The 23,750-nt window shown below is 40.5% G+C and overlaps 6 protein-coding genes across 8 annotated transcripts in view; all 6 read right to left on the reverse strand.

Annotated features, from left to right (window-relative positions):
• LOC147838831 (odorant receptor 131-2-like) overlaps positions 1 to 14,199 on the reverse strand; it is a 1,093,102-nt gene extending 1,078,903 nt beyond the window's left edge. Inside the window, exon 1 of one of the 2 annotated variants that reach the window (XM_087301279.1) lies at positions 14,136 to 14,199. The gene's annotated coding sequence lies outside the window, so the exon portion shown is untranslated. Of the gene's footprint in view, positions 1 to 10,579; positions 11,423 to 14,135 lie in introns of those variants that run through there. The other variant, XM_087301278.1, reaches the window with a different exon arrangement.
• Positions 3,015 to 3,672, reverse strand: LOC147831910 (uncharacterized). The gene has a single exon (XM_087301292.1). It carries the CDS (start codon positions 3,602 to 3,604, stop codon positions 3,110 to 3,112), a length of 495 nt encoding a protein of 164 aa, XP_087157418.1. The 5' UTR covers positions 3,605 to 3,672; the 3' UTR covers positions 3,015 to 3,109.
• gig2l (grass carp reovirus (GCRV)-induced gene 2l) lies at positions 6,174 to 7,025 on the reverse strand. Its single transcript, NM_001245989.2, has 2 exons — positions 7,004 to 7,025; positions 6,174 to 6,800 (listed from the first exon to the last, which is right to left on the reverse strand). The coding sequence occupies exon 2, from the start codon at positions 6,790 to 6,792 to the stop codon at positions 6,301 to 6,303; it is 492 nt and encodes a 163-aa protein (NP_001232918.2). The 5' UTR covers positions 6,793 to 6,800; positions 7,004 to 7,025; the 3' UTR covers positions 6,174 to 6,300.
• Positions 14,200 to 15,630: 1,431 nt separating the features above from the next.
• LOC147831912 (uncharacterized) lies at positions 15,631 to 16,880 on the reverse strand. Its single transcript, XM_087301293.1, has 3 exons — positions 16,828 to 16,880; positions 15,812 to 16,278; positions 15,631 to 15,768 (listed from the first exon to the last, which is right to left on the reverse strand). Exons 1-2 carry the CDS (start codon positions 16,878 to 16,880, stop codon positions 15,870 to 15,872), a joined length of 462 nt encoding a protein of 153 aa, XP_087157419.1. The 3' UTR covers positions 15,631 to 15,768; positions 15,812 to 15,869.
• A 2,806-nt stretch (positions 16,881 to 19,686) lies between these two features.
• gig2i (grass carp reovirus (GCRV)-induced gene 2i) lies at positions 19,687 to 20,651 on the reverse strand. The gene is given in 2 exon segments (NM_001258225.1): positions 19,687 to 20,261; positions 20,582 to 20,651. A coding segment is annotated over 1 exon segment (477 nt). The 5' UTR covers positions 20,250 to 20,261; positions 20,582 to 20,651; the 3' UTR covers positions 19,687 to 19,772.
• Positions 20,652 to 21,921: 1,270 nt separating this feature from the next.
• On the reverse strand, positions 21,922 to 23,259 carry gig2h (grass carp reovirus (GCRV)-induced gene 2h). Of its 2 annotated transcripts, XM_087299125.1 has the most exons (3): positions 23,186 to 23,259; positions 22,909 to 22,942; positions 22,106 to 22,772 (listed from the first exon to the last, which is right to left on the reverse strand). In XM_087299125.1, the coding sequence occupies exon 3, from the start codon at positions 22,762 to 22,764 to the stop codon at positions 22,297 to 22,299; it is 468 nt and encodes a 155-aa protein (XP_087155251.1). In that variant the 5' UTR covers positions 22,765 to 22,772; positions 22,909 to 22,942; positions 23,186 to 23,259; the 3' UTR covers positions 22,106 to 22,296.
• Between the last annotated feature and the right edge of the window lie 491 nt (positions 23,260 to 23,750).

Raw genomic sequence — 23,750 nt, forward strand, 5'->3', positions numbered from 1 at the left:
AAACATCCATATACACTAATTCACACTCACACACTACGGACAATTTAGCCTACCCAATTCACCTTTACCGCATGTCTTTGGACTGTGGGGGAAACCGGAGCACCTGGAGGAGAACGTGCAAACTCCACACAGAAATGGCAATTGACCCAGCCGAGGCTTGAACCAGTGACCTTTTTGCCTTGAGGTGACAGCGCTACCTACTGCACCACTGCGTCGCCCTCAATAGAACATTTTACTTTGTTTTTAAGGAATTGAATGGTCAGTCACCGCCTTATCTTTCTAATCTTATTACTGTTAAAATATCTGGCAGATGTTTAAGGTCGTCGAACCAGAAAATGTTAAAAGTCCCCAGATCCAAGTTAAGAAAAAAGAAGATCAGGCCTTTTCCTGTAGGTCCTAAAAAGTGGAATAGGCCCCTATATGTATTAGAGCATTCTCTAATGAGTCCTTGTTCAAAGAGGAACTCAAGCAACATCTCTGAGAAAAAGCTTTTAAATTGAAATGACACTGATCTGATTCTGCCTATCTTTGTTTCTGCTGTATGCATTCAATGTTTTTTGTGTTATGTTGGTTGTACTGTATGCTGTTTTATATCTTGTCTATTTTTTTGGTAATTTTTTAACCTAAGGTACAGTTGAAGTCAGAATTACTAGGCCCCCTTTGAGTTTTTTTTCTTTTTTAAATATTTTCCAGATGATGTTTAACAGAGCAAGGACATTTTCACAGTATGTCTGATAATATTTTTTTCTTTTGAAGAAAGTCCTATTTGTTTTACTTCAGCTAGAGTAAAAGCAGTTTTTCTTTTTTTTTTTTGCACCATTTTAAGGTCATTATTATTAACCCCTTTGATCTATATTTTTTTCGATAGTCTACAGAACAAACCACTGTTATACAATAACTTGCCTAATTACCCTAATTAACCTAGTTAAGCCTTTAAATGTCACTTCAAGCTGTATAGAATTGTCTTGAAAAATATCTAGTCAAATATTATTTACTGTCATCATGGCAAAGATAAAATAAATCAGTTATTAGAGATGAGTTATTAAAACTGTTATATTTAGAAATGTGTTAAAAATGTGCTCTCTGTTTAACAGAAAACGGGAAAAAATTAAACTGGGTTAATAATTCAGGGGGGCTTATAATTCTAACTTCAACTGTATGTACAGCATATTGGTCTACACCTGTTGTTTTATTGCGCTTTATAAATAAAGTAAAAGTGAAAAGTAAAGAATCTGCAATTTACAAATGTAGTGAAACTCTGCTAACTGCATCACTAAAATAAAAGACATTACAGTGAATGTAATCTTTTGTTTTAATTTGTTCTCATTAACAGTGTTAAATTAATAATAACTGCTCTTTAATTGAATAAGATTGTAAGTTGTTTTAACGTTGGTGCAATTAAGAAAAAGTATAATCTTATAAATACATGAGAAACAATAAATAAATAAAGGCACTTCATACCTATTAAACTGCACGTATTTTTCTTTTCTAATCTGTTCATTGTCAAATTATTGTCATTTATTTTTCTTGTAATTCTTGTAATTTAAGGTCAGAAACATTAATTTATTAATTGATTTAGTCTCTATTAATATTTTGCCATAGCGGAATGAACCGCCAACTTATCCAGCATACTGTTTGTTTTACGCGGTGAATGCCCTTCCAGCCCTAACACTGTGAAACACCCATACACACTTTTTCTCACTCACACACACACACAAACTATGGACAATTTAGCTTGCCCAATTTACCTGTACCTTGTCTTTGAACTGTTGGGGAAACCGAAGCACCCAGAGGAAACCCACTCGAACATGCAAACTCCACACAGAAATGGCAACTGACCCAGCCAGGACTCGAACCAGCGATCTTCTTGCTGTGAGGAGATTGTGCCACCTACTGCGCCACTGTGACGCCCAGGACAAAAACATACTATAGAATATATTTTAAACTATTATGTTGTTATTTTCCTGCAATTTACATTTCATTTTATTAACTTTTTGTGTGAATTTTTATTAACACTTCTGTGAATAATACAGTTCCTTAATTCCTATACAAAATATGTTTATATTTTTTTTTTCTATTGTACAATCCCTAGATTCTGTCAATAATAATGAACAGGGTGAATTTTAGGGAATTTGAACATATTGTTGGTCTTTTAGGAGATTTTCAGGCTATAATTGGTGTAACAGGAAAAACATTTTTGTGTTTTTTTATATATTTTCAATATCTTCCTGCACATATGTTAAAAGTAATGATCCAAGAACTGATCTTATTAGTACTCTGGTATGAATCTGTGATCGATATGATACTCCTTCACTCACTTCTACAAACTGATCAGTCAGATAGGTGTGATTTGGACCATGACAATGCAACGTCCTAGTAATGCCAAACCAATTGTCAAGCCTATCCTGGAGAATGTTGTAACTATCAAATGCAGCACTGAGATTCAATAATACTAGTAGAGAAGGTCATTTGTACGCCTGATGAGGGCCATTTTTGTGCTTTGAAAGTTAGTGCTTATATAGAACCATTCTTGTTAAAAACAAAACAAAACAAAAATGGCCCTATAACACAATATATATTCATTAACTTAACAATATGGACTACTCCATAAACATCATCTCTTATAATAGATTAAAAGGAAAAATGTATATGATGTAGCATATGATATGCTGTTGATTTGTAAGTCTTAACCTATTGATTTAAACAGTTCTTCCTCCCCTAAAAAAGGGCTGAAGTGTTTTCTTTAGATACTACAGTACACTAATTACCACAATGATGTTGCAGATGGTTGGTACTGATTTTGTCTCTAATATTATCAGTCTTGCAAGCAAAGAAATTTATAATGTCATTACCTTTGTGTTGCTGAGAAATCCATACCAAATAAAAACGTAAGATGGTGTCCGTTTTGATCTAAAAACATTTAAAGTAAGCAGATATTGCACAATTTATAATTAATTTTTTTCATGCTAGATGTAATACCTTTTGTCTTCTTCCAACTGTGCAACTGGAGTAAATTATTCTTCATTCTTTTATTACAATGATTAAAATTTAAAATCACATGACAATTTAACATGCAACATTTTCAAAAAAAAAATGTAATGAAAACAATTCAATTAAAGACTTTGTCAAAATCTTTTAGGTGAATCAACATTAAATGCTCTAGTGATCTTGGGCGTATTTCATAAATGACTGTGATTCGTTTTGGATCCCAAACACAATCTTCTTCAAGACCACTTGGCACCATGCCACAGTTTGGAGGGCACCAGGCAGTGTCATACCCATGATCATGCCAGGTTTTCTGCAGTGGATGACGTTGGCGGTCAATCCTCTTCACTCTCCCAACATTGACTTTAACCATCAGAATAACTCGGTCTTTCTCAGGTACGTTCAGAGGGTATCTGGAGGCCTTCTCTAGATCTCGGCTGAGGTAGACACCAGGTCCAAGCATGCCATCAGAGGATGGACGAAAACCCTCTGTTTTTATTTTTTCAGCAGCTTCTTTGGTAGTGCCGTGATACATTCTGTAGATACTGTCGTTAGTTGGTTGTCTGTGACTCTCAAGACATGGTGGAGCAGCAGGACCCATGTCATATTCAGCCCACATGTTTGCACCTGAACAAATCAAATTTTTAAATAACAGAAACTCAAAACTTGACTAGCAGACTGACTTTCAAAGGGCATAATGACACTTAAAATGGCATTAACTTTTTAGGCTTTATCAACCTTAAGACAAAAGTACCAAACAAGCTGAAGTCACAACTTACCTTTCTGATGTCTCCTTTAATCTAAATCTGATTTCTTCCTCCTGAGAGCAGATATAAATGCACATCTGGGTGTGTCCATGACGTAAACTGCTCAAATGAATTTCGGTTTCTTTTCATTTTTTGTTACCTGGTATTTCTGCAATAAACTTTCACATACAACATTTCTGGAATGTGATCATAAAGAAATCTTTTTAGACTGATTAAAAGACTTTTTGGCAGAACCCTGGTATTCTGGTTTTCTCCAGCATCTAAAAGTAACAACCTTTATACTTTAAATTTCCACTCACATCCAATATTGATAAGTTGTAGGTGAACATTATTGTGTAATCTTTGTCAAACTATTATAAAGAAAGCTGGTGCTGCACTGCTCTCTGTTTTATTAAATAAAAAATATTATTGATAATTGATAGGTTCTGCCTAATTAAACATTCTCTACCAACCATTTTCATTTTAAACTAATTTCCAGTGTAAGTTTCATTTGAGCTGTAGAAGACAGTTGCTGGTTTCCTGTAAATGCCTCTCCTTTTAGTAAAGTATCTGCATGCTTAAGATGCCTGAATAAACCAATGAACAATTAGTAAAACACAATGGATTTGATGTGCTCAGAGAGATCAGATCAGTTCATTATAAAACATTTGCTTTAATGTGAATTAAAATAAGAAAGACTTACTGCGAACATCCTAGTTACTAAGTTAAAAAATCTTTTTAGAGCCGTAAATAAAGTTTATTTGACCATTTTATGATCATTTTGTGATAACTGAAAAATTGCATGAATGTTTGTAATTCTATAGTTAACCAAGATATAAGATGTGATGTGTCTTCTGTTATGATCTTGATCGGTCATATTCAGGCAGTCATATGATTTTAAGTATTGAGTCGTTCGTATCTTTCTAAGTTTGTTTCTTTCTTCATTACCAACAACATATATTGAATTCATATGATTGTTTAAAAAAACACTGAAAGAAGGGATTATCCACACACACACACACACACACACACAAAGTTTTATGACCAGCTGAACAATAATACGTTGTTCTTCTTTTGAATATGAGTGTAAAGTTTATTTTTACAAGTGTTCAGATAGTTTAGGTGTGAGCTGTTTTTTATTTATTTGTACTGTCTTTTGCACAAAACATGCACCTGCCCAACATCACCCTATAATGTACACAAGGAGTTCCTGGAATATCTGGCATAGGGCAGGCATTTATCAACAATAGTTTCATTATTAATAAAAATGAACGAAATGTGCTATATGTATAAGTTTCTTATCAAATGAATTCATTCATTTTTTTCAAGACTGGCAGAGTATAGTTGGGATAAAAAAGAATTTGCATCATATATTTATATACATATACCCCTTTAGTCTTTCTATATCAGATTTAATTCAATTGGACTTGATGAGTTTTTACACCAATCTATATCAGACTTGAAAACTGATAATGAATAGAAGATCTATAGGAAAAGGGGAAGAAAAGAGGATCGATACAGAACCTGTTTTACTTCAGTTTTCCATTCATTTTATTTTACAGTATAGGTTTCATCACCTTAGAATTATAAGGTTCTATCTGACATTTTTGTCAAAATTGAGTTATTGACATACAGTTAAAGTCAGAATTATTAGCCCCCCTAAATTATTTCCCCCGTTTATTTTTTTCCCCAATTTCTGTTTAATGGAGAGATCATGAGAAATGTTTTTTCAACACATTTCTAAACATAATAGTTTTAATAACTCATCTCTAATAACTGATTTATTTTAGCTTTGCCATGATGACATAAAGCATTATTTTACTAGATCTTTGTCAAGACACTTCTATACAGCTTAAAGTGACATTTAAAGGCTTAACTAGGTCAATGAGGTTAACTAGGCAGGTTAGGGTAATTATGCAACTTATTGTAAAATGATGTTTGTTCTGTAGACTATTGAAAAAAAAACTAATAATTTTGTCCTTAAAATAGATTTTTTTTAAAATAAAAACTTTTATTATAGCCAAAATAAAACAAATAAGACTTTCTTCTGAAGGAAAAATATTATTAGACATACTGTGAAAATGTATTTGCTCTGTTAAACATCATTAGGGAAATATTGAAAAAAGAAAAAAAAAATCTAAGGGGTGCTAATAATTTTGACTTCAACCATATTTGATTAAATGACAACTTATTTACATTATGTGATGTTTTTTATAAGCTGTTAACATTTTAATACTTTTTATTGTAAAAACAAATGTTATACACGTACTGTTTGCTATATGGAATGCAAAAACTTTGAAGCTCAATATCTCAAAATCATTCTGAACGCTGCTAGAACCTTATAATTTCAAGGTGATGGATTGTGTATTGTGATTAATGTGTTTCTATTCATTTTATTTCATGAAAATACATTTTTTTTAAATAATTAACTCAAAGATATTTGCGTGAAGATATGTTTAATACATTCATTGTTTATATTTGTATTACAATCAGGATTATTTTATTTATATTCATCTTCAACAGCTGGTAAAATGTTTTCAAACAACATTGTAGAACATTTTATTAAGGTTCACTTATAAGGGTCACCAGAGCCACAATACGTCTTTTGTGGGCGGATTTCATCAATGAACTGGATACGTTTTGGATCCCAAACACAATCTTCTTCAAGACCGCTTCGCACCATGCCACAGTTTGGAGGGCACCAGGCAGTGTCATACACCAACCCATACTTTTGATCATGCCAGTTTTTCTGCCGTGGATGATGTTGATGGTTAATCACTATCACTTTGCCAACATTCACCCTCACTCTCAACACCACTCTCTGCTCCTCAGGCAGATTCAGAGGGTATTTGGAGGCCTTCTGTAGATCTCGGCTGAGGTAGACGCCGCGTCCAAGCATACCATCCTTAGACTGGCAAAACCCCTGTTTTTTTATTTGGTCTGCAGCCGCCCTGGTAGTGCCGTGATACATGATGTAGACATTGCCATCTGCTGGTTGGCTGTGACTCTCAAGACATGGTGGAGCACCAGCACCCAAGTCATCTTCAGCCCACCTGAACATGTTTGCACCTGAACAATTCCCAGAAATTACTAATTTAATCAAACAGCCTAATCAGAAACAAAGACATGCAAAGGAGAATAGAAAATACATAATGACAAATACAAATACACTTCTATTGGCATTAAAAATCAGTAGGCCTACTTTACAAAATTTGTGGGGATGTTTTATAAAAGACCAAACACATTTTCAACAGGTAAAAGTTGTGCCTTACCTCTGATGTCTTTTCTAAAACTGATTTCTTCTTCCTGAATGCAGGTATAAATACATGTCCGTCAGGGTGTGTCCATGACTTAAGGACGAGTTTCAGTTTCTTTTCACTTTTAAACGTTGCATGAAACTTTACATGCAATTGGTTTGTTGTTTTTAATATAAAACTAAAACGGCAATATCTCAAAAACTTCAGTACATTGAAAAGTCTGAAATAAACAGCTTATGAAATGACCTAATACAAACAGTTATAAAATATTTTGGTGCAATACAAATTTCTATCCCAACTTCTAAAACGTGAACTTTTAAGTGTTAGAATCTGCCCTATAAACATGCTTCATCGATGTAAAAAATATTATAATAATGTAATACTTAAATAAGTTCCCGTGTAAGTTTTGTTTTTGCCGTAGAGGACTGTTTTCCTGTAAATGCCACACCTATTCAAAAACAGTTTGCATAAATCTTTGAAAAGCACACTAACATAATAGATCTGATGTATTCAGACAGATGAGGTAAACACTTTGAATTATTGCTTTCATGTGACATCAAACTAACAAAAACAAACCTTAAAAAGGTGTGGCAGTCCTGGATACAAATAAAATGGGTAAGTGCGACAATTAGAGGAAGTCAACGCTTTCTTTTGCAATCCACAAAGTACCGCGTAAGTACAGTGAAATAACAGTGTACGTTTCTGTCAAGTGTGCCGCAAGCCTACGTTTGAGTGAAGGTTTCGGCTGTTAGATCGCCCCCTGGGGGCTGGCTGCAGTACAAGTCATAAAGCCCGCCTCCTCCGTGTTAATGAAGGAGACTTGAGCCCAAAGAAAAAAAATTATTACACTTGCAATAAAATGTCCCGAAAGATAGTTCTGGTCGATTAAGGCACTGGTTATTGTGCTGAAATAGGTGCAGATCTTCATTTTTGTAAACAGTTTGTTTTTAGCAGTAATTTAATGCTGGGCGTGTCATCGTGATTGACAGCTGTGATTGACAGTTTCTCAAAGCGCGGCGTTTGAGCTTCGGCAGGAGACTGAAGTAGACTGAAATGTTATTATTCGATTTCTGTGTTATTTTACCATGACAAAATGAGTTCAGCAGTAAACTATAGTTTCTGACATACATGATCCTGGTGGAACACTGTTTATTCGCTAAGTTCAGGGCTTTTTTCGGGCTTTATTAGTTTGCTGATACACGCCTAGCCACCCAGATAGCAAAGACTTATCTCTTATCTCTTAGAGCTCAGACTGACTAATGTTACCTCTGCTGGACCTACTCCGGATGCCTGGACTCACTACCCAATTCCAGCCCAAGTCAATCGAGCCAGATGCGGCGGCCGAGTGAGCAGGCGCTGCCGCATGCGAGCCGGAATCAGCCCGCGACGCCGCGAGTAAGTTATGCGCTGCGGCCTGGAGCTGGCGCGATTGAATATATAAAACCCTCATATTTGTTAACGTTATTACATCCATTTGTGTTGATATGACAGCAAACGCATGCTGAGAAGTTCGGGGGGCGTAGTTGATTTTACATAAAGCGTTTGATTGGAAGCTCGACTCTGCTCATTTTCGCGGCTCCTCCTCTGGCTCCATCAGACAATCCTTCTGCGCATGTCTGGCTCCAATTTCAGCAGTCTTCTGCGACAGTTTGTGCCCGTCAAGCAGGCGTTTTGCCCTCAAGGCGTTCAATGGGAAAAAGGGCTGTCGCGTCGTCCATATTTTTTACAGTCATTGGTTTCTGTACGTATAATGTAAGTAGGCCTATAATGAACGTATGTGTGGGTATAAGGAAACAAACCGTAATGCTTGGGTAATAAGGGGGTAACAACCAGACATTCAGAAATTTCAAGTACATGGTTATTTCACTGTACTTATGCGGTAATTTTCGTGTTGAATATGGGTGTTACCCCCTTATTACCCAGTTTGTTCCCTAATACCTACACGTTCAATATATACAATACGTACAGAAAAGTACACCGTTATTTCACTGTACTTACGCGGTACTTTGCGGATTGTAACACAAAGGCGCAGGTTTGCTCTTGACACTGGTGGGGACCTGTGATCTTCCATGCTCACTTGCGTGTCACCCACCTCACACACCTTATCTTTGCTTAAGAAAATTCCCCTGCGCAGTTTTGGCGCTGAACGCAGCTACAGCCTCTCACATGACAGCAGGGAAAGGGTCAGCCAATCACAATGATCATGTGTTTTGGGGATGGTATATGACTAGAGTATCGAATGGGATTTAACCCCTTCTGCATGTATAGGTTAATGTTGACAGCAGGATTTTTTTAAGTGAATTAAATTATTGGTGGGGACATTGCAGTAGTTGGTGGATATTGGTGAAGAAACGTCACCTTCATCCATGCTAAATCTGAGCCCCTGTAATAACAGAATTTATAATGCAACCAACCCTCCCCACCTCCTGCATCACCCCAAGTGTGGTAACAGATCACACCTGTTAAATCTCTTAACTGAAGTCACTATTTTAGGAATATAATAGAAACACATTTTCACCACACATTTGAGGATTGTTTGAATTCTGAGTGATTATTACTTTATTAATAATTTTAAAATATTAGTAGGAACTAGAAAGCTCAAATTCAATGATTTAATACAATAATATTCCACTGATATGACCTTCATACTCAATTATGTTCTTTTTTGAGTTTTTGTACTTTAAATTATTTTTCTGATCATTGATCTGTAAAATAACATTTTTTAAAATAATTTTATGTTTTTTAAAGAGCTGTTTTATAAAACTGTAGCCTAATGGATTTATTGTTTAAGCATATTAAAAAAGAACTTTTTTAAGAAGTTTATTGATTGCACAGTTTTATTATTTTATATTTTATTGTATTTAAAATAGCCTGCATTCTAAATGTAATGTTTTCAATTGCAATATAATTTCTATTTATTAACACAATTGATTTGTTTTACATGTGGCAGAGTAATTGCCAATTAATTTCACTGAGGCAAGGCTTGGTAAGAAGGTAGCAAGCTGAGTGAGTGAGTAAGCGAGGGAATATATATATATATATATAATACTATAAATCATATTTTTGTTTTTGTGTTGTATTTAAATCTTATTATTAATATAAAGTGATTAGGTTGCAGCATACTAGTTTTGATCTGACTTTATAGCCTAATTAGTGTAATATTAACTCAAGTGTTTTAGTTTATTGAACATTAACAGGTAGACATTTCAAAATATATGAAGATTAAGGTGCTCAGTCTGCAAACAGGCCAAAACACCTACTTCACTGCAGTTTTGCCGCAAAGTCATCGGCTACCACAAGGTACAAGAGCTGTCACTGGGGCACTACTTTTTTTAAAAGGTACATATTTGTACCTGAAGAGTCCATATTGGTACCTCAAAGGTACATTTTAGGTGCATTTGGGTACTGATATATACCTTTTTAGGTACCACTAATATACAAATATGTACCTTTTGAAAAGGTACTGCCCCAGTGACAGCTTTTGTACCTTTATTACTGAGAGTGTATATATCTTTCCTGACTGATTTAAACCCAGAGTATGGCAAACCAGCTTGAGGGGAAGAATCTAGCCATGAAGCACCCAAATGTCACGGTTGAGGTGGGGAAAAGGAGCGAGGACTCAAGTGCAAAGAAACAATGGGTATTTATTAATAATAAAATAAAAATAAAAAGCAAAACAAAAACTACCCCGAGGGGGAAAACATTAACAAAACACACAAACTTGGCTCAACAAGAACAAGGCAAGACTGGAGCAGGACCACGGGGAGTGTAGACAACGAACTGGCAAAGGACTGAAAACATGAGGGGGATATAAAGCAAAAAAGTAAATTGACACACAGGTGAACACAATTAACTAATAATGGGTTGACAAGGAGGGTGGGACTAGACAATAGACGGGAGAGCGCATGACACAGAGAGACAATACAAGCCATGCGCTCGCATAACACAACACTGAAGCACACGACAAAAGCACGTGACCACAATGTAAACACCGAGCCACGTGCTTTGACAAAAGACGCAAGACACGAGCACACGATAGATAAACACCTTACCGTGTGCTCACACATAAGCAATGCGCATGCTTCATCTCAGCGCCAACCAAAACTGAAACCAACTAGACGGAGGCGCCGAGAATAAAGCAGCGCGCTGCTGACAGAACAAACACAAACACTAGTACAAGAGCGTGCGCGTCTGAGGGACGCAGAGCGTGCGCGGCCACATCATGTGGCAGCGCGCACACTCTGCGTACACCCACGACGGCGCGCGCGCACACAGAGACAGAAACAGGACCAGACATTGAGTAGTGTTAGAGCTCTGCCACCAAAACAAGAATTTACAAGACCAAAGTGGCAGAACCCTGACACTAGCCCCCCCCAAAAGGGACGCCACCTGGCGTCCCTAAAGGGAACATCCAACAAGGTACGAGACAGACAAGAAACACTAGAAGACAACAAAACAGGCAACATCAACAGACACAAGACAGGGGGGTGAACAGGCAAGACAACATGAAGGGAGGGAGGGAGGGAAGCCAAGCCAGACCCAACAAGACAAACAAGGGAGGGATGGGAGGGCAAGACCAGGGAGGATCAGGAGGGACAGTCCAGGGTGGATTCAGTGGGTCGGGGGCCCCGGCAGGGAGCCAGGGTGGAGCCGGAGGGTCCGTCCAGGGTGCAGAGAGGGAACACCAGGGAGGAGCAGGAGGGACGACCCAGGGAGAGTCTATCAGGGGAGACAAGGCAGGAGGTCGGTGGGGAGCTGGCTGGGCTGGAGGCCTGTGGGAAGCCGGCAGGGCTGGAGACCAGAGGGGAGCCGGCAGGGCTGGAGACCAGAGGGGAGCCGGCAGGGCTGGAGACCAGAGGGGAGCCGGCAGGGCAGGAGACCAGAGGGGAGCCGGCAGGGCAGGAGACCAGAGGGGAGCCGGCAGGGCAGGAGACCAGAGGGGAGCCGGCAGGGCAGGAGACCAGAGGGGAGCCGGCAGGGCAGGAGACCAGAGGGGAGCCGGCAGGGCAGGAGACCAGAGGGGGGCCGGCAGGGCAGGAGACCAGAGGGGGGCCGGCAGGGCAAGGCGCCGGGCTGGGACCGGCAGGACGAGACGTCTGGGTGGGGCCGGCAGGGCAGGGCGCCGAGCTGGGGCCGGCTGGGCGAGACGTCTGGGTGGCGCCGGCTGGGCGAGACGTCTGGGTGGCGCCGGCAGGGCGAGACGTCTGGGTGGCGCCGGCAGGGCGAGACGTCTGGGTGGCGCCGGCAGGGCGAGACGTCTGGGTGGCGCCGGCAGGGCGAGACGTCTGGGTGGCGCCGGCAGGGCGAGACGTCTGGGTGGCGCCGGCAGGGCGAGACGTCTGGGTGGCGCCGGCAGGGCGAGACGTCTGGGTGGCGCCGGCAGGGCAAGGAGCCGGGCTGGGGCCGGCTGGGCAAGACGTCTGGGTGGCGCCGGCAGGGCAAGACGTCTGGGTGGCGCCGGCAGGGCAAGACGTCTGGGTGGCGCCGGCAGGGCAAGACGTCTGGGTGGCGCCGGCAGGGCAAGGAGCCGGGCTGGAGCCGGCTGGGCAAGACGTCTGGGTGGCGCCGGCAGGGCAAGGCGTCTGGGAGGCGCCGGCTGGGCAAGGCGTCTGGAAGGCGCCGGCTGGGCAAGGCGTCTGGGTGGTGCCGGCAGGGCAAGGAGCCGGGTTGATGCCGGCAGGGCAAGACGTCTGGGTGGTGCCGGCAGGGCAAGGAGCCGGGTTGATGCCGGCAGGGCAAGACGTCTGGTTGGGGCCGGCAGGGCAAGACGTCTGGTTGGGGCCGGCTGGGCAAGACGTCTGGGTGGCGCCGGCAGGGCAAGGAGCCGGGCTGGGGCCGGCAGGGCAAGGAGCCGGGCTGGGGCCGGCAGGGCAAGGAGCCGGGCTGGGGCCGGCAGGGCAAGGAGCCGGGCTGGGGCCGGCAGGGCAAGGAGCCGGGCTGGGGCCGGCAGGGCAAGGAGCCGGGCTGGGGCCGGCACTGAGCTGCGCTCTGGGGCTGGAGCCGACACTGGAGGGCGCTCAGGGGCTGGAGCCGACACTGGAGGGCGCTCAGGGGCTGGAGCCGACACTGGAGGGCGCTCAGGGGCTGGAGCCGACACTGGAGGGCGCTCAGGGGCTGGAGCCGACACTGGAGGGCGCTCAGGGGCTGGAGCCGACACTGGAGGGCGCTCAGGGGCTGGAGCCGACACTGGAGGGCGCTCAGGGGCTGGAGCCGACACTGGAGGGCGCTCAGGGGCTGGAGCCGACACTGGAGGGCGCTCAGGGGCTGGAGCCGACACTGGAGGGCGCTCAGGGGCTGGAGCCGACACTGGAGGGCGCTCAGGGGCTGGAGCCGACACTGGAGGGCGCTCAGGGGCTGGAGCCGACACTGGAGGGCGCTCAGGGGCTGGAGCCGACACTGGAGGGCGCTCAGGGGCTGGAGCCGACACTGGAGGGCGCTCAGGGGCTGGAGCCGACACTGGAGGGCGCTCAGGGGCTGGAGCCGACACTGGAGGGCGCTCAGGGGCTGGAGCCGTTGTGGTGGAGGAGCCCTTTCTCCTCCGACGCTTCCTTGGTCTGGTTGGCGGGAAGCTGGCCACCTCTTTAGACACTGCAGTATACTCCACTGCCTGCAGGACTGGTGCAGTGTCTGTTGCGGGTGCCTCAGTAAGAGATGCTGCAGCCAGGATGGTAACTGAAAGGGCTGCAGCAGGTTCGGTCACCTCTGGGTGGGCGAAAGGTAAGGCAGACCCGGTCTTCCTCCTCCTTCGCCGTTTCTGGGTCATTGGAGGACTGGGGCCCCCACTGACTGCAGATGGATATGTCAAGCAGTCAGTGGGCTGGCGCTTTGTGCGGAGTTGGTGGAGCTTAAACACAAAGCGCCAAAATGGCAGGTACTCCAGCCTCTCCATCTCCACAGGGCTGAGGGGCTCCGTTAGGCAGATGTTAAATGCCTCCTTGAGGTCCAGGTTATCCTCATACTCAAGGCCATCCACTACAGCAAGGAAGTCGTGGGCGAAATTTCTGATGTCCACCTCTCCCTGCTGCAGGGAGATTTCCTGCATGGACAACCTGAAGCAGCTGGTGTTTGACAGAGCCCCCAAGAAAAGGAGATGGAAAGAGGAAGCTACCCATTTTTCTGCGGAGTCCTCTTTATGGCCAGTTCGTACTGTCACGGTTGTGGTGGGGAAAAGGAGCGAGGACTCAAGTGCAAAGAAACAATGGGTATTTATTAATAATAAAATAAAAATAAAAAGCAAAACAAAACTAACCCGAGGGGGAAAACATTAACAAAACACACAAACTTGGCTCAACAAGAACAAGGCAAGACTGGAGCAGGACCACGGGGAGTGTAGACAACGAACTGGCAAAGGACTGAAAACATGAGGGGGATATAAAGCAAAAAAGTAAATTGACACACAGGTGAACACAATTAACTAATAATGGGTTGACAAGGAGGGTGGGACTAGACAATAGACGGGAGAGCGCATGACACAGAGAGACAATACAAGCCATGCGCTCACATAACACAACACTGAAGCACACGACAAAAGCACGTGACCACAATGTAAACACCGAGCCACGTGCTTTGACAAAAGACGCAAGACACGAGCACACGATAGATAAACACCTTACCGTGTGCTCACACATAAGCAACGCGCATGCTTCATCTCAGCGCCAACCAAAACTGAAACCAACTAGACGGAGGCGCCGAGAATAAAGCAGCGCGCTGCTGACAGAACAAACACAAACACTAGTACAAGAGCGCGCGCGTCTGAGGGACGCAGAGCGTGCGCGGCCACATCATGTGGCAGCGCGCACACTCTGCGTACACCCACGACGGCGCGCGCGCACACAGAGACAGAAACAGGACCAGACATTGAGTAGTGTTAGAGCTCTGCCACCAAAACAAGAATTTACAAGACCAAAGTGGCAGAACCCTGACACCAAATGTATTTTGGTAACTCCCAGGCTGTAGCTGTAAAAGGATGTTTGACGTTTTTCCTGAGGAAATTGCTTCATTTTGATTACAATGGAAATGACCAGAGCCTTACCTATAATACATTACTAACCTAGCTAGTCATACCACTTAGAATTTTAACAAACAACATTGTAAAAAATTCAAAATGTGTAGTATTTTGAGATTCATGTGAGTTTTTGGTTACCATTCTCAGAACAAAGGTCTATATGGATCCCAAAAAATAACCAAATTGGAAACCACGTGGGAACATTTTGTGTTTTGCTGGGCAGATATCCCCCAAACTACTAGTTTTACTTATTTGTTTAAAACAGGTCAGTATCATCTATATATGTCAATAATAAACCTTTTCAGGTAACCAAGTAAGTTTAATTTACCAAGTCATTTTTGTTCACAGATTTACCTATACTGTCATTGTAGATGTTTGATCCTGAGTGTTTTGATATTACCAAAAAAATCATTAAATAAATAAAAAAGAATTCCCAAAATCACACCAACTTTTGTTTGTTCTCGAGGCTTTTTTTTTCTTCACTTTCGTCAATTGGTGAAGTTTGTTCCTCACTACTGTCGCTACTCTGTTGCATGGTTCGGGACTTGTAGAGCTGCACACCGATGGATTTGCTCTTCAGTGTTTGGACTTTCAGCTGAGAAAATTAAACCACACGGAACTGAATTAAACTCAACTTAAACTTTAAAACTGGACTGAATTTATTGTCATTTTCAATGTTAAGCTGCTTTGACACAATCTACATTGTAAAAGTGCTATAGAAGTAAATATAAATTGAATTGAATTTGATTGAACATTTATTTACATGCCCATCCATCTTTAGCATCAGAACAAATAGTACATGTGATTTCACAGCACACCCGATGTAAAACAGACTGCAATCAAAGAGAGTAGCAGAATAATTATGATTTAATCTGGTCAAAAGATTCTGCAATCCTCCTTTGGTTCTGGATAAATTAAATCAATGACAGTGATTTGTCTCGGATCCCGAACACAGTCTTCTTCAAGACCACTTTCTACCATCCCGCATTCAGGAGGGCACCAGGCAGTGTCATAACGTCGCTGCCAGGTTTTCTGCATTGGATGGCCTTGGTGGTCGATCCTCTTCACTCTCCCAACATTGACCTTCACTCTGATAATCACTCTCTGGTTTTCAGGCAGATTCAGAGGGTATCTGGAGGCCTTCTCTAAATCTCGGCTGAGGTAGACGCCACGTCCAAGCATGCCTCTAGTAGATGGACGAAAACCCTCTCTAAGAATTCTTTCTGCAGCCGCCCTGGATGTGCCGTGATACATAATGTATTCCTTGCCATTCGCTGGTTGTCTGATTTATACTTCTGCGTCAGGTGACCGGCGTAACCCACGGCGCAGGCAACGCGCGTGGCTGTGCATTTATACTTCTGCGCGCTGTCTCTGCCGGTCTGCATTAACACTTCCGAAACGCTAGTTGGCAGTGAGGTGTAAATGTTCCTCTGTGTCAAGTTTCTTCGCTACTTTTTTGCATTTCCTGAACACTTCCGGGATGTACAAGTGGCTCAAACTCGCTCATTTTGAGGCAGGAACCGGCGGACGTGCAACAACTTTAACTATGAGGTAAACACAAAACAAAACTTTCCATCCGGAGCTCCTTCACGGGACTCCACACTAGTAAACAATCGCTCGCGCGGCGTCGCGCCATTCGCGCGCCTCTCGGTCCCGCCCAGACTCGTCAGCGCTACCAAGCCGACCAATCACAGAGCTTATGCTACGCGTCGTTGCGACGTGTAGTTACATTTTTTGAGAGGTGCACGTCAGTGACGGCGATGGCCACGGCGAAGGGCTATGCGTCAGCGCCGTAGCATACGCCGGTGTTTGACGCAGAAGTATAAATCAGGCTTAACTCTCAAGACATGGTGGAGCAGCAGGACCCAAGTCATCTTCAGCCCACATGTTTGCAGTTGGAACGCAAATAATCTTAGCTGTATCTACATTGAAAATAAAAACAATATCGAGGCGTTAATGAGTTGTGAAGAATGTTAATAAAAATGTGACCATCCAAGTAAAGTCATGACATAATGGCATATTAACAGGTCATGAGTTCATGTTGGTCAAGTTGGACTTTTAATTAATATTCTTTCACATAGAGCGAGATACATTTAGCTTAAGCCCTTAACTGTCACCATCCTGCCACCCGGACACTTCAGTAAAAGTGAGGTGAAAGTTTTGACATGGCCAAGAACCTGAAATTTGTGCTCTGCATTTAACCCATCATTTTAAAACTTAAAATTTCTAGTTTCCATATCTGGTGACTAATTTTTGATCGATTTTACTGAGCAACAGTTATTTCTTATTTTGCTACAAGGATGCTCATCAGAATTGTAAAGCAGTACTTTGCAACAACAATCCACATGTTTACATTTTTAATGGTTAAATCAAATGCCACCAAACTGCCCATTCTGACATTTGTCTTCTATAAAATGAGACCAAGCTTAAATCTAAGCACCAAAGCATTGAAGATCTCTTTTAGGACAATCATTTAAGTTGAACACGTTATTTTCACATCTATGTTCAAAATGTGGGAATGTTAACAGGTAAAACAAAAGTGTTAATTAATACAATTATTAACAAACATGTACTAACAAGTAATCAAGGTAGCCAATGTGACTCATAATTAAATAATTATTATACATAATTATTGATTAGCTCATGTTTTAACTCAGCATTAATTCATACTAAAATGATGTTTAGTATGCATAATAGTACAGTGTTACTTATGACTGTAATAGTAAAGTGTTATCAAATTTATCTACTCAGGTTAAGTCAATTTTAATGTATGAAAGTAATTTAAAGTTTACTTCACGATACTCTAGTCCAAGTACATTTTACAGTGTAGCCCTAAATTAAGCCATGCTTTCATGTTTGAAAACATTTAAGTGATCAATGCAGTCAATTTCATGTTACTGTTAATAACACATCTAATATATAAACAGAGACCTTAATACTTAGTCCATAATACATGATGACATTATAAATCCAAGTATAATAATTATATATATCATAAATTATATTTAATTATAAGTCCAAGTAAAATATTCTACGAAGTTCTTAGAAGTCTATTTCTATAAGCTATAATTTAATACAGAATTTACATTTTAATTTGTATTCTTGCTTGAGCTAAATTGATTTATATAAATAAATATCAGGGATCACCACAGCTATAAAAACACTATATATATTTTAATATAAATAAAGTGTGACTTACAGTATCACTGCCGTTGCTTCTATCACTGATTCCAGACCTTCTGGAAATGGTTCTATGAACACATCCTTATAGGGTGTGTCCAAAAAGGAAATAGGAAATATTACATGGGGCAGCGTGGTGGCGTGGTGGGTCGTGCTGTCGCAAACAGAAAGAATGATGCTGGTTTTAGCCTCAACTGGGTCAGTTGGCATTTCTGTGTGGAGTTTGCATGTTCTCTCCGTGTTCACATGGGTTTCCTCTCGGTGCTCCGTTTTCCCCTACAGTCCAAACACATGTAAATTGGGTAAACTAAATTGTTCGAAGTCTATGTGTGTGAATAAGAGTGTATGGGATATGCAAAAAAGGGCTGTGTGGTCCTCAGAGTACAGTTTATTGATACGTCTAAAATAAACAGGAATAAATTGCTTCTATGTTAGTTATACGGCTTATAGACTGCACTGTTAATTTTGAATTGACATGGATTTGTGCATTTCAATGCATATGAGACACAAACATATTCAATAGTCAAAAGACTAAAAAATATTTAGATATGGACTTTAAGTGGTAATAAATAAAATAACTAAAACATTTGTTGAATGATTTGCACAGTTAATAAAAAAGACATAGTATCAAAACACTGAAATATTCAGTAAAAAGTTATATTATTCCATTTTTCTTAAAGTGAAATAATAACCCACATAGCAAAATTTCTCTGGCCCAGATCTGGCCTACACAGTCAGCTTTTGCTTGGCCACATGCTGCAGTGACTTACAGTACATGATTGGACCATGTCTTGCTTTCAGGCAAGGGCCAAACATGGACCATATATATGGGACAACTCTCAGCCAAGTTAACAATCCATGACTGGGCCTGAACTGGGCCATATATGTTGGTGTGTCACGTCTGCAATGAATTTGATAAACCTATGAAGCATTTCACTTTATAGCCATGCTTTTTTCTTGAAGCAACCTAATTGGTAAATTTATTTCTTTACTTAAAAATAATTTAAATGTATTTTAAATGTGGGTCAAGATAGGCCAAACTTCTGTGGCCCACATATACATTTTTAACATTTGGGCCAAACACTACATTTGACATCTGGCCCAATGTGCCACCTCTGTGAAACCTGGGCCATGTTTGGCCCACATGCTGTATGTCAGTGCCGGATGAATGCCTGCTGTGCCAGCTTTATGCCAGAATATGCACGTGTTTAAAACAATAATGATTTGAATACATTAAAAAAACTTTTGATCTTTACGGATCACAGTGCACCCTAAAATAAACTGGTATCTTATATCTGTACACTTTAATAAGATGTAGGATCCTCAGTTATTCTTAAATAGGCTATTTAGTTCAGATGTTATTTTATCCACTACACTGTATCTACTTAATTCATTTCTAGAAAGTGTGTTTGAACAACACACAGATTTGTTTTTCATGCTGACATTGTAAATGTATGCTTTCATCCATATTATAACTTAAAGACAACTGAAATAAGTGTACAAAAAAACATAATCACCTTAATATTGATATTTATTAACATGTCCATTCTTAGAATCAGAAATACAAATAACTATATTGGTATAATCTGTTCAGCCTCTTCAGAAAAGTCTGCAACCATTTTCCTCTTCTTCGTTTTGTTCTGGATGAATTAAATCAATGACTGTGATTCGTTCTGGATCCCAAACACAATCTTCTTCAAGACCGCTTGGCACCATTCCACAGTCTGGAGGGCACCAAGCAGTGTCGTACCCATGATCATGCCAGGTTTTCTGCATTGGATGGCCTTGGTAATCAATCTTCTTCACTTTCCCAACATCAACCATCACTCTAACAATCACTCTCTGGTCTTCAGGCAGATTCAGAGGGTATCTGGAGGCCTTTTCTAGATCTCGGCTCAGGTAGACGCCACGTCCGAGCATGCCTTTAGAGGACTGAATAAAACCCTCTTCAGCAATTTGTTCAGCAGCCACCTCGGATGTGCCGTGATACATGATGTAGACTTTGCCTTCTACTGGGGCTGAATAGCTCTCAAGACACGGTGGAGCACCAGGGCCCAAGTCATCTTCAGCCCACATGTTTGCACCAGGCTGGAACACAAAAAATATACATAAAACGAAAGAGGGCTATTGATCTAGAGAGCATGCATAATGAAGCTGAAAGCACGAGGTAAACATGACAAAACCCATGTCATGAGATGTCACTTTTTACTTCGGTAAAAGTAGGCTACACTTAATGCCGAATTTGAAAGTGAAAGAAAAATGTTATGTCATGCTATACATCATTGTTGCAATGCATGCTCAACATTTAATGATGATTATTATCTTAAAATCACAGCAGTGCTGCACTTCAATAAATATTTTAGGTCAGGTTAAAACAAAAACTGTTTAATTTAAACAGTGTGGCTTACCTCTGCTGTTGCTGCTACAACTGAATGTAAAACCTCTGAGAGCAGTTTTTCAGCAGTTCATTCAGGGTGTGCCCACAACGGATACAGGAAGTATTACTTTAGCAAAAGCTTTCAGTTTCTGTTTTTATGTAAATGTTTAAAATGATTACACAGAAAATATTTTTGTCTATTTACAGTATGTCATTCTAAAAGTACAGTATATCTGTGGGTGAAATAAATGATTTGTGTTTACCATGTTAACATTTTTTGAACAAAACAAGCAAATACAGCTTTGCAAAAACAGACAAAAAATTGAAAAAGGCAGTTTTCCTGGAAAAACATAACCAGAAAATACTAGTGGTGATTGAGGATGTTCATTCATTTTCTTGTCGGCTTAGTCCCTTTATTAATCTGGGGCTGCCACAGCGGAATGAACCGCTAACTTATCCAGCAAGTTTTTACGCAGCAGATGCCCTGCCAGGCGCAACCCATCTCTGGGAAACATCCACACATACACTCATACACTACGGACAATTTAGCCTACCCAATTTACCTGTACCACGTCTTTGGACTGTGGGGGAAAACCGGAGCACCCGGAGGAAACCCACGCAAACGCAGGGAGAACATGCAAACCCCACACAGAAACGCCAACTGAGCAGAGGATCGACAGCGACCCAGCTACCTTCTTGCTGTGAGGCGAACGTGCTACCCACTGTGCCACTGTGTCGCCTGAGGATGTTCTTTCATGTAAAAATAATACTGAAAATATACACCTACTTGTGGATGCAAATAACACTAAAATAACACAATAACACTTTTTACACAGATTATTATTCCCCCTGAGAATTAAAAGATCTCTTCTGATCCATATTTAATTAAAAGTCCAATTTTTGTGATATGTTAAGCTTGCTGTATAATTTTGTATATCAGAATTTAAAAAAGAAAAAAAGATAGAGGCAGCTTCATGCTTATGGATATTTGAACATGCCTGATATTTTTCATTAACAGAAAGTTAAACAAGAAAAATATCTTACCAGTATCAAAGTTTCCATATTGGAAACTCGTTCAGTAATTATAATATTTTTATTGATTATTATCTTTGTGTATTATGCGATGTGTGTGTGTTGAGCTTTTTCTTTCACATTACTATTTGGTCAATGGGTGCACAATAACACAATGCTGCCAAGGATGCTTTTGCCTTTTTTTAAGTTTATGATGCTTTAAAGTGACGAAGAGACACTAGAACTAAGAAGCTTTTTTTGTTTGAAACTCATTTAAAAGTTTATTTGGATATTATAATTTGCTAAAATAATGAATATAGTATGAGTCACTTGCTGAGCCATTTCGTACACTACTGTTGAGTACATTTAAATTGGGTTTTATTAAATTTTTCAGTACAATAGAAAAGTTTAAGTATCTATATTTAAAACAGAACAAAAGTTCAGAAGTTCACAGTCCAGAAGATAAAGGTTTATGCTGGCTCCTGTTATTGGTTAACTTATCCTGATAAGTATGGGTGGATTTGTATTTAAACACATGTTCATGTTGTAACTGTAGTGTTTTTTTTTATTAAGAGTGAATGACATTTTAAAATCTGAGTAACTTTCAAATACAGAAAGGGTCAAATAAACATGTTCAAACTACATTAATCATATTCATTTATGTGTCTAGGGATCAGAACATACATTTTAATTTCATAGCACTATCTTGTTTTATTTTCAACAGGATTTAACAGCTTAGAGGATGACACAAGTCTGATCCAACTCCTTTGAAAGAATCATATCGACGACTGTGATTTGTTTCGGATCCCAAACACAGTCTTCTTCAAGACCGCTGGACACCATGCCACAGTTTGGAGGGCACCAGGCAGTGTCGTACCCATGATCATGCCAGGTTTTCTTCAGGGTATGATCTTGGTGATCAACAATCTTCACTCTCCCAACATTAACCTTCACTTTCAGAACCACTCTCTCTTTCTCAGGCAGATCCAGAGGGTATCTGGAAGCCTTCTGCAGGTCCCGGCTGAGGTAGACGCCACATCCAAGCATGCCATCTTCAGACTGAAGGAAACCCTCTGAAAAAATGTTCATGGCAGCTTTAATGGAAGTGCCATGGTACATGATGTAGTCTTTTCCTTCTTCTGGTGCCGTACAGCTCTCAAGACATGGTGGAACAGCCGGACCCGAGTCTGTTTCAGTTGTCATGTTTGCACCTGAATCACAATTAATCTTAGCATATTAATGAATATTAATGAGGGTTATATAATGATAAACAAATCAAGTTATGAAGATGTATTTTAAAAACGTATAATGGACAAAAATTTGCTTTAAAAAAAATAGGTGATTTGCCTCAGATGTTGCTTTTATTGCTGTTGAAAGACGTCTAAAAAAATTTTTACTTAATCAGAAAGTGCTCAATAAACTTTCAGTATTTTACACAAAAAGCATCTACAGGTATATTTTGTAAACTTCTTTTACTTCTTGAAATACTTTAAGTTTTACTTAAATATACTTGAGAAAAGTTTAGGTATATTATATTTGTTTTTTAGTATTTTGATTACTTCAAATATTCATTTTTTAGGTCAGGTTAAAACAAAAACTGTTTAATATAAACAGTGTGGCTTACCTCTGCTGTTGCTGCTACAACTGAATGTAAAACCTCTGAGAGCAGTTTTTCAGCAGTTCATTCAGGGTGTGCCCACAACGGATACAGGAAGTATTACTTTAGCAAAAGCTTTCAGTTTCTGTTTTTATGTAAATGTTTAAAATGATTACACAGAAAATATGTTTGTCTATTTACAGTATGTCATTCTAAAAGTACAGTATATCTGTGGGTGAAATAAATGATTTGTGTTTACCATGTTAACATTTTTTGAACAAAACAAGCAAATACAGCTTTGCAAAAACAGACAAAAAATTTAAAAAGGCAGTTTTCCTGGAAAAACATAACCAGAAAATACCAGTGGTGATTGAGGATGTTCATTCATTTTCTTGTCGGCTTAGTCCCTTTATTAATCTGGGGCTGCCACAGCGGAATGAACCGCTAACTTATCCAGCAAGTTTTTACGCAGCAGATGCCCTGCCAGGCGCAACCCATCTCTGGGAAACATCCACACATACACTACGGACGATTTAGCCTACCCAATTCACCTGTACCACGTCTTTGGACTGTGGGGGGAAACCGGAGCACC

The sequence above is a fragment of the Danio rerio genome, chromosome 21 (assembly GCF_052040795.2).
Source record: "Danio rerio strain M-AB ecotype USA chromosome 21, GRCz13ab, whole genome shotgun sequence".
NCBI classification, from domain to species: domain Eukaryota; kingdom Metazoa; phylum Chordata; class Actinopteri; order Cypriniformes; family Danionidae; genus Danio; species Danio rerio.

Coding starts and splice junctions, on each gene's coding strand:
- gig2l (NM_001245989.2), bottom strand. CDS start 6,792: ATGTTCAGGTGGGCTGAAGATGACTTGGGTGCTGGTGCTCCACCATGT.
- LOC147831912 (XM_087301293.1), bottom strand. CDS start 16,880: ATGTGGGCTGAAGATGACTTGGGTCCTGCTGCTCCACCATGTCTTGAG. Junction 16,279..16,827: donor CCACCATGTCTTGAGAGTTA/AGCCTGATTTAT, acceptor AGAAGTATAAAT/CAGACAACCAGCGAATGGCA.
- LOC147831910 (XM_087301292.1), bottom strand. CDS start 3,604: ATGTGGGCTGAATATGACATGGGTCCTGCTGCTCCACCATGTCTTGAG.
- gig2h (XM_087299125.1), bottom strand. CDS start 22,764: ATGACAACTGAAACAGACTCGGGTCCGGCTGTTCCACCATGTCTTGAG.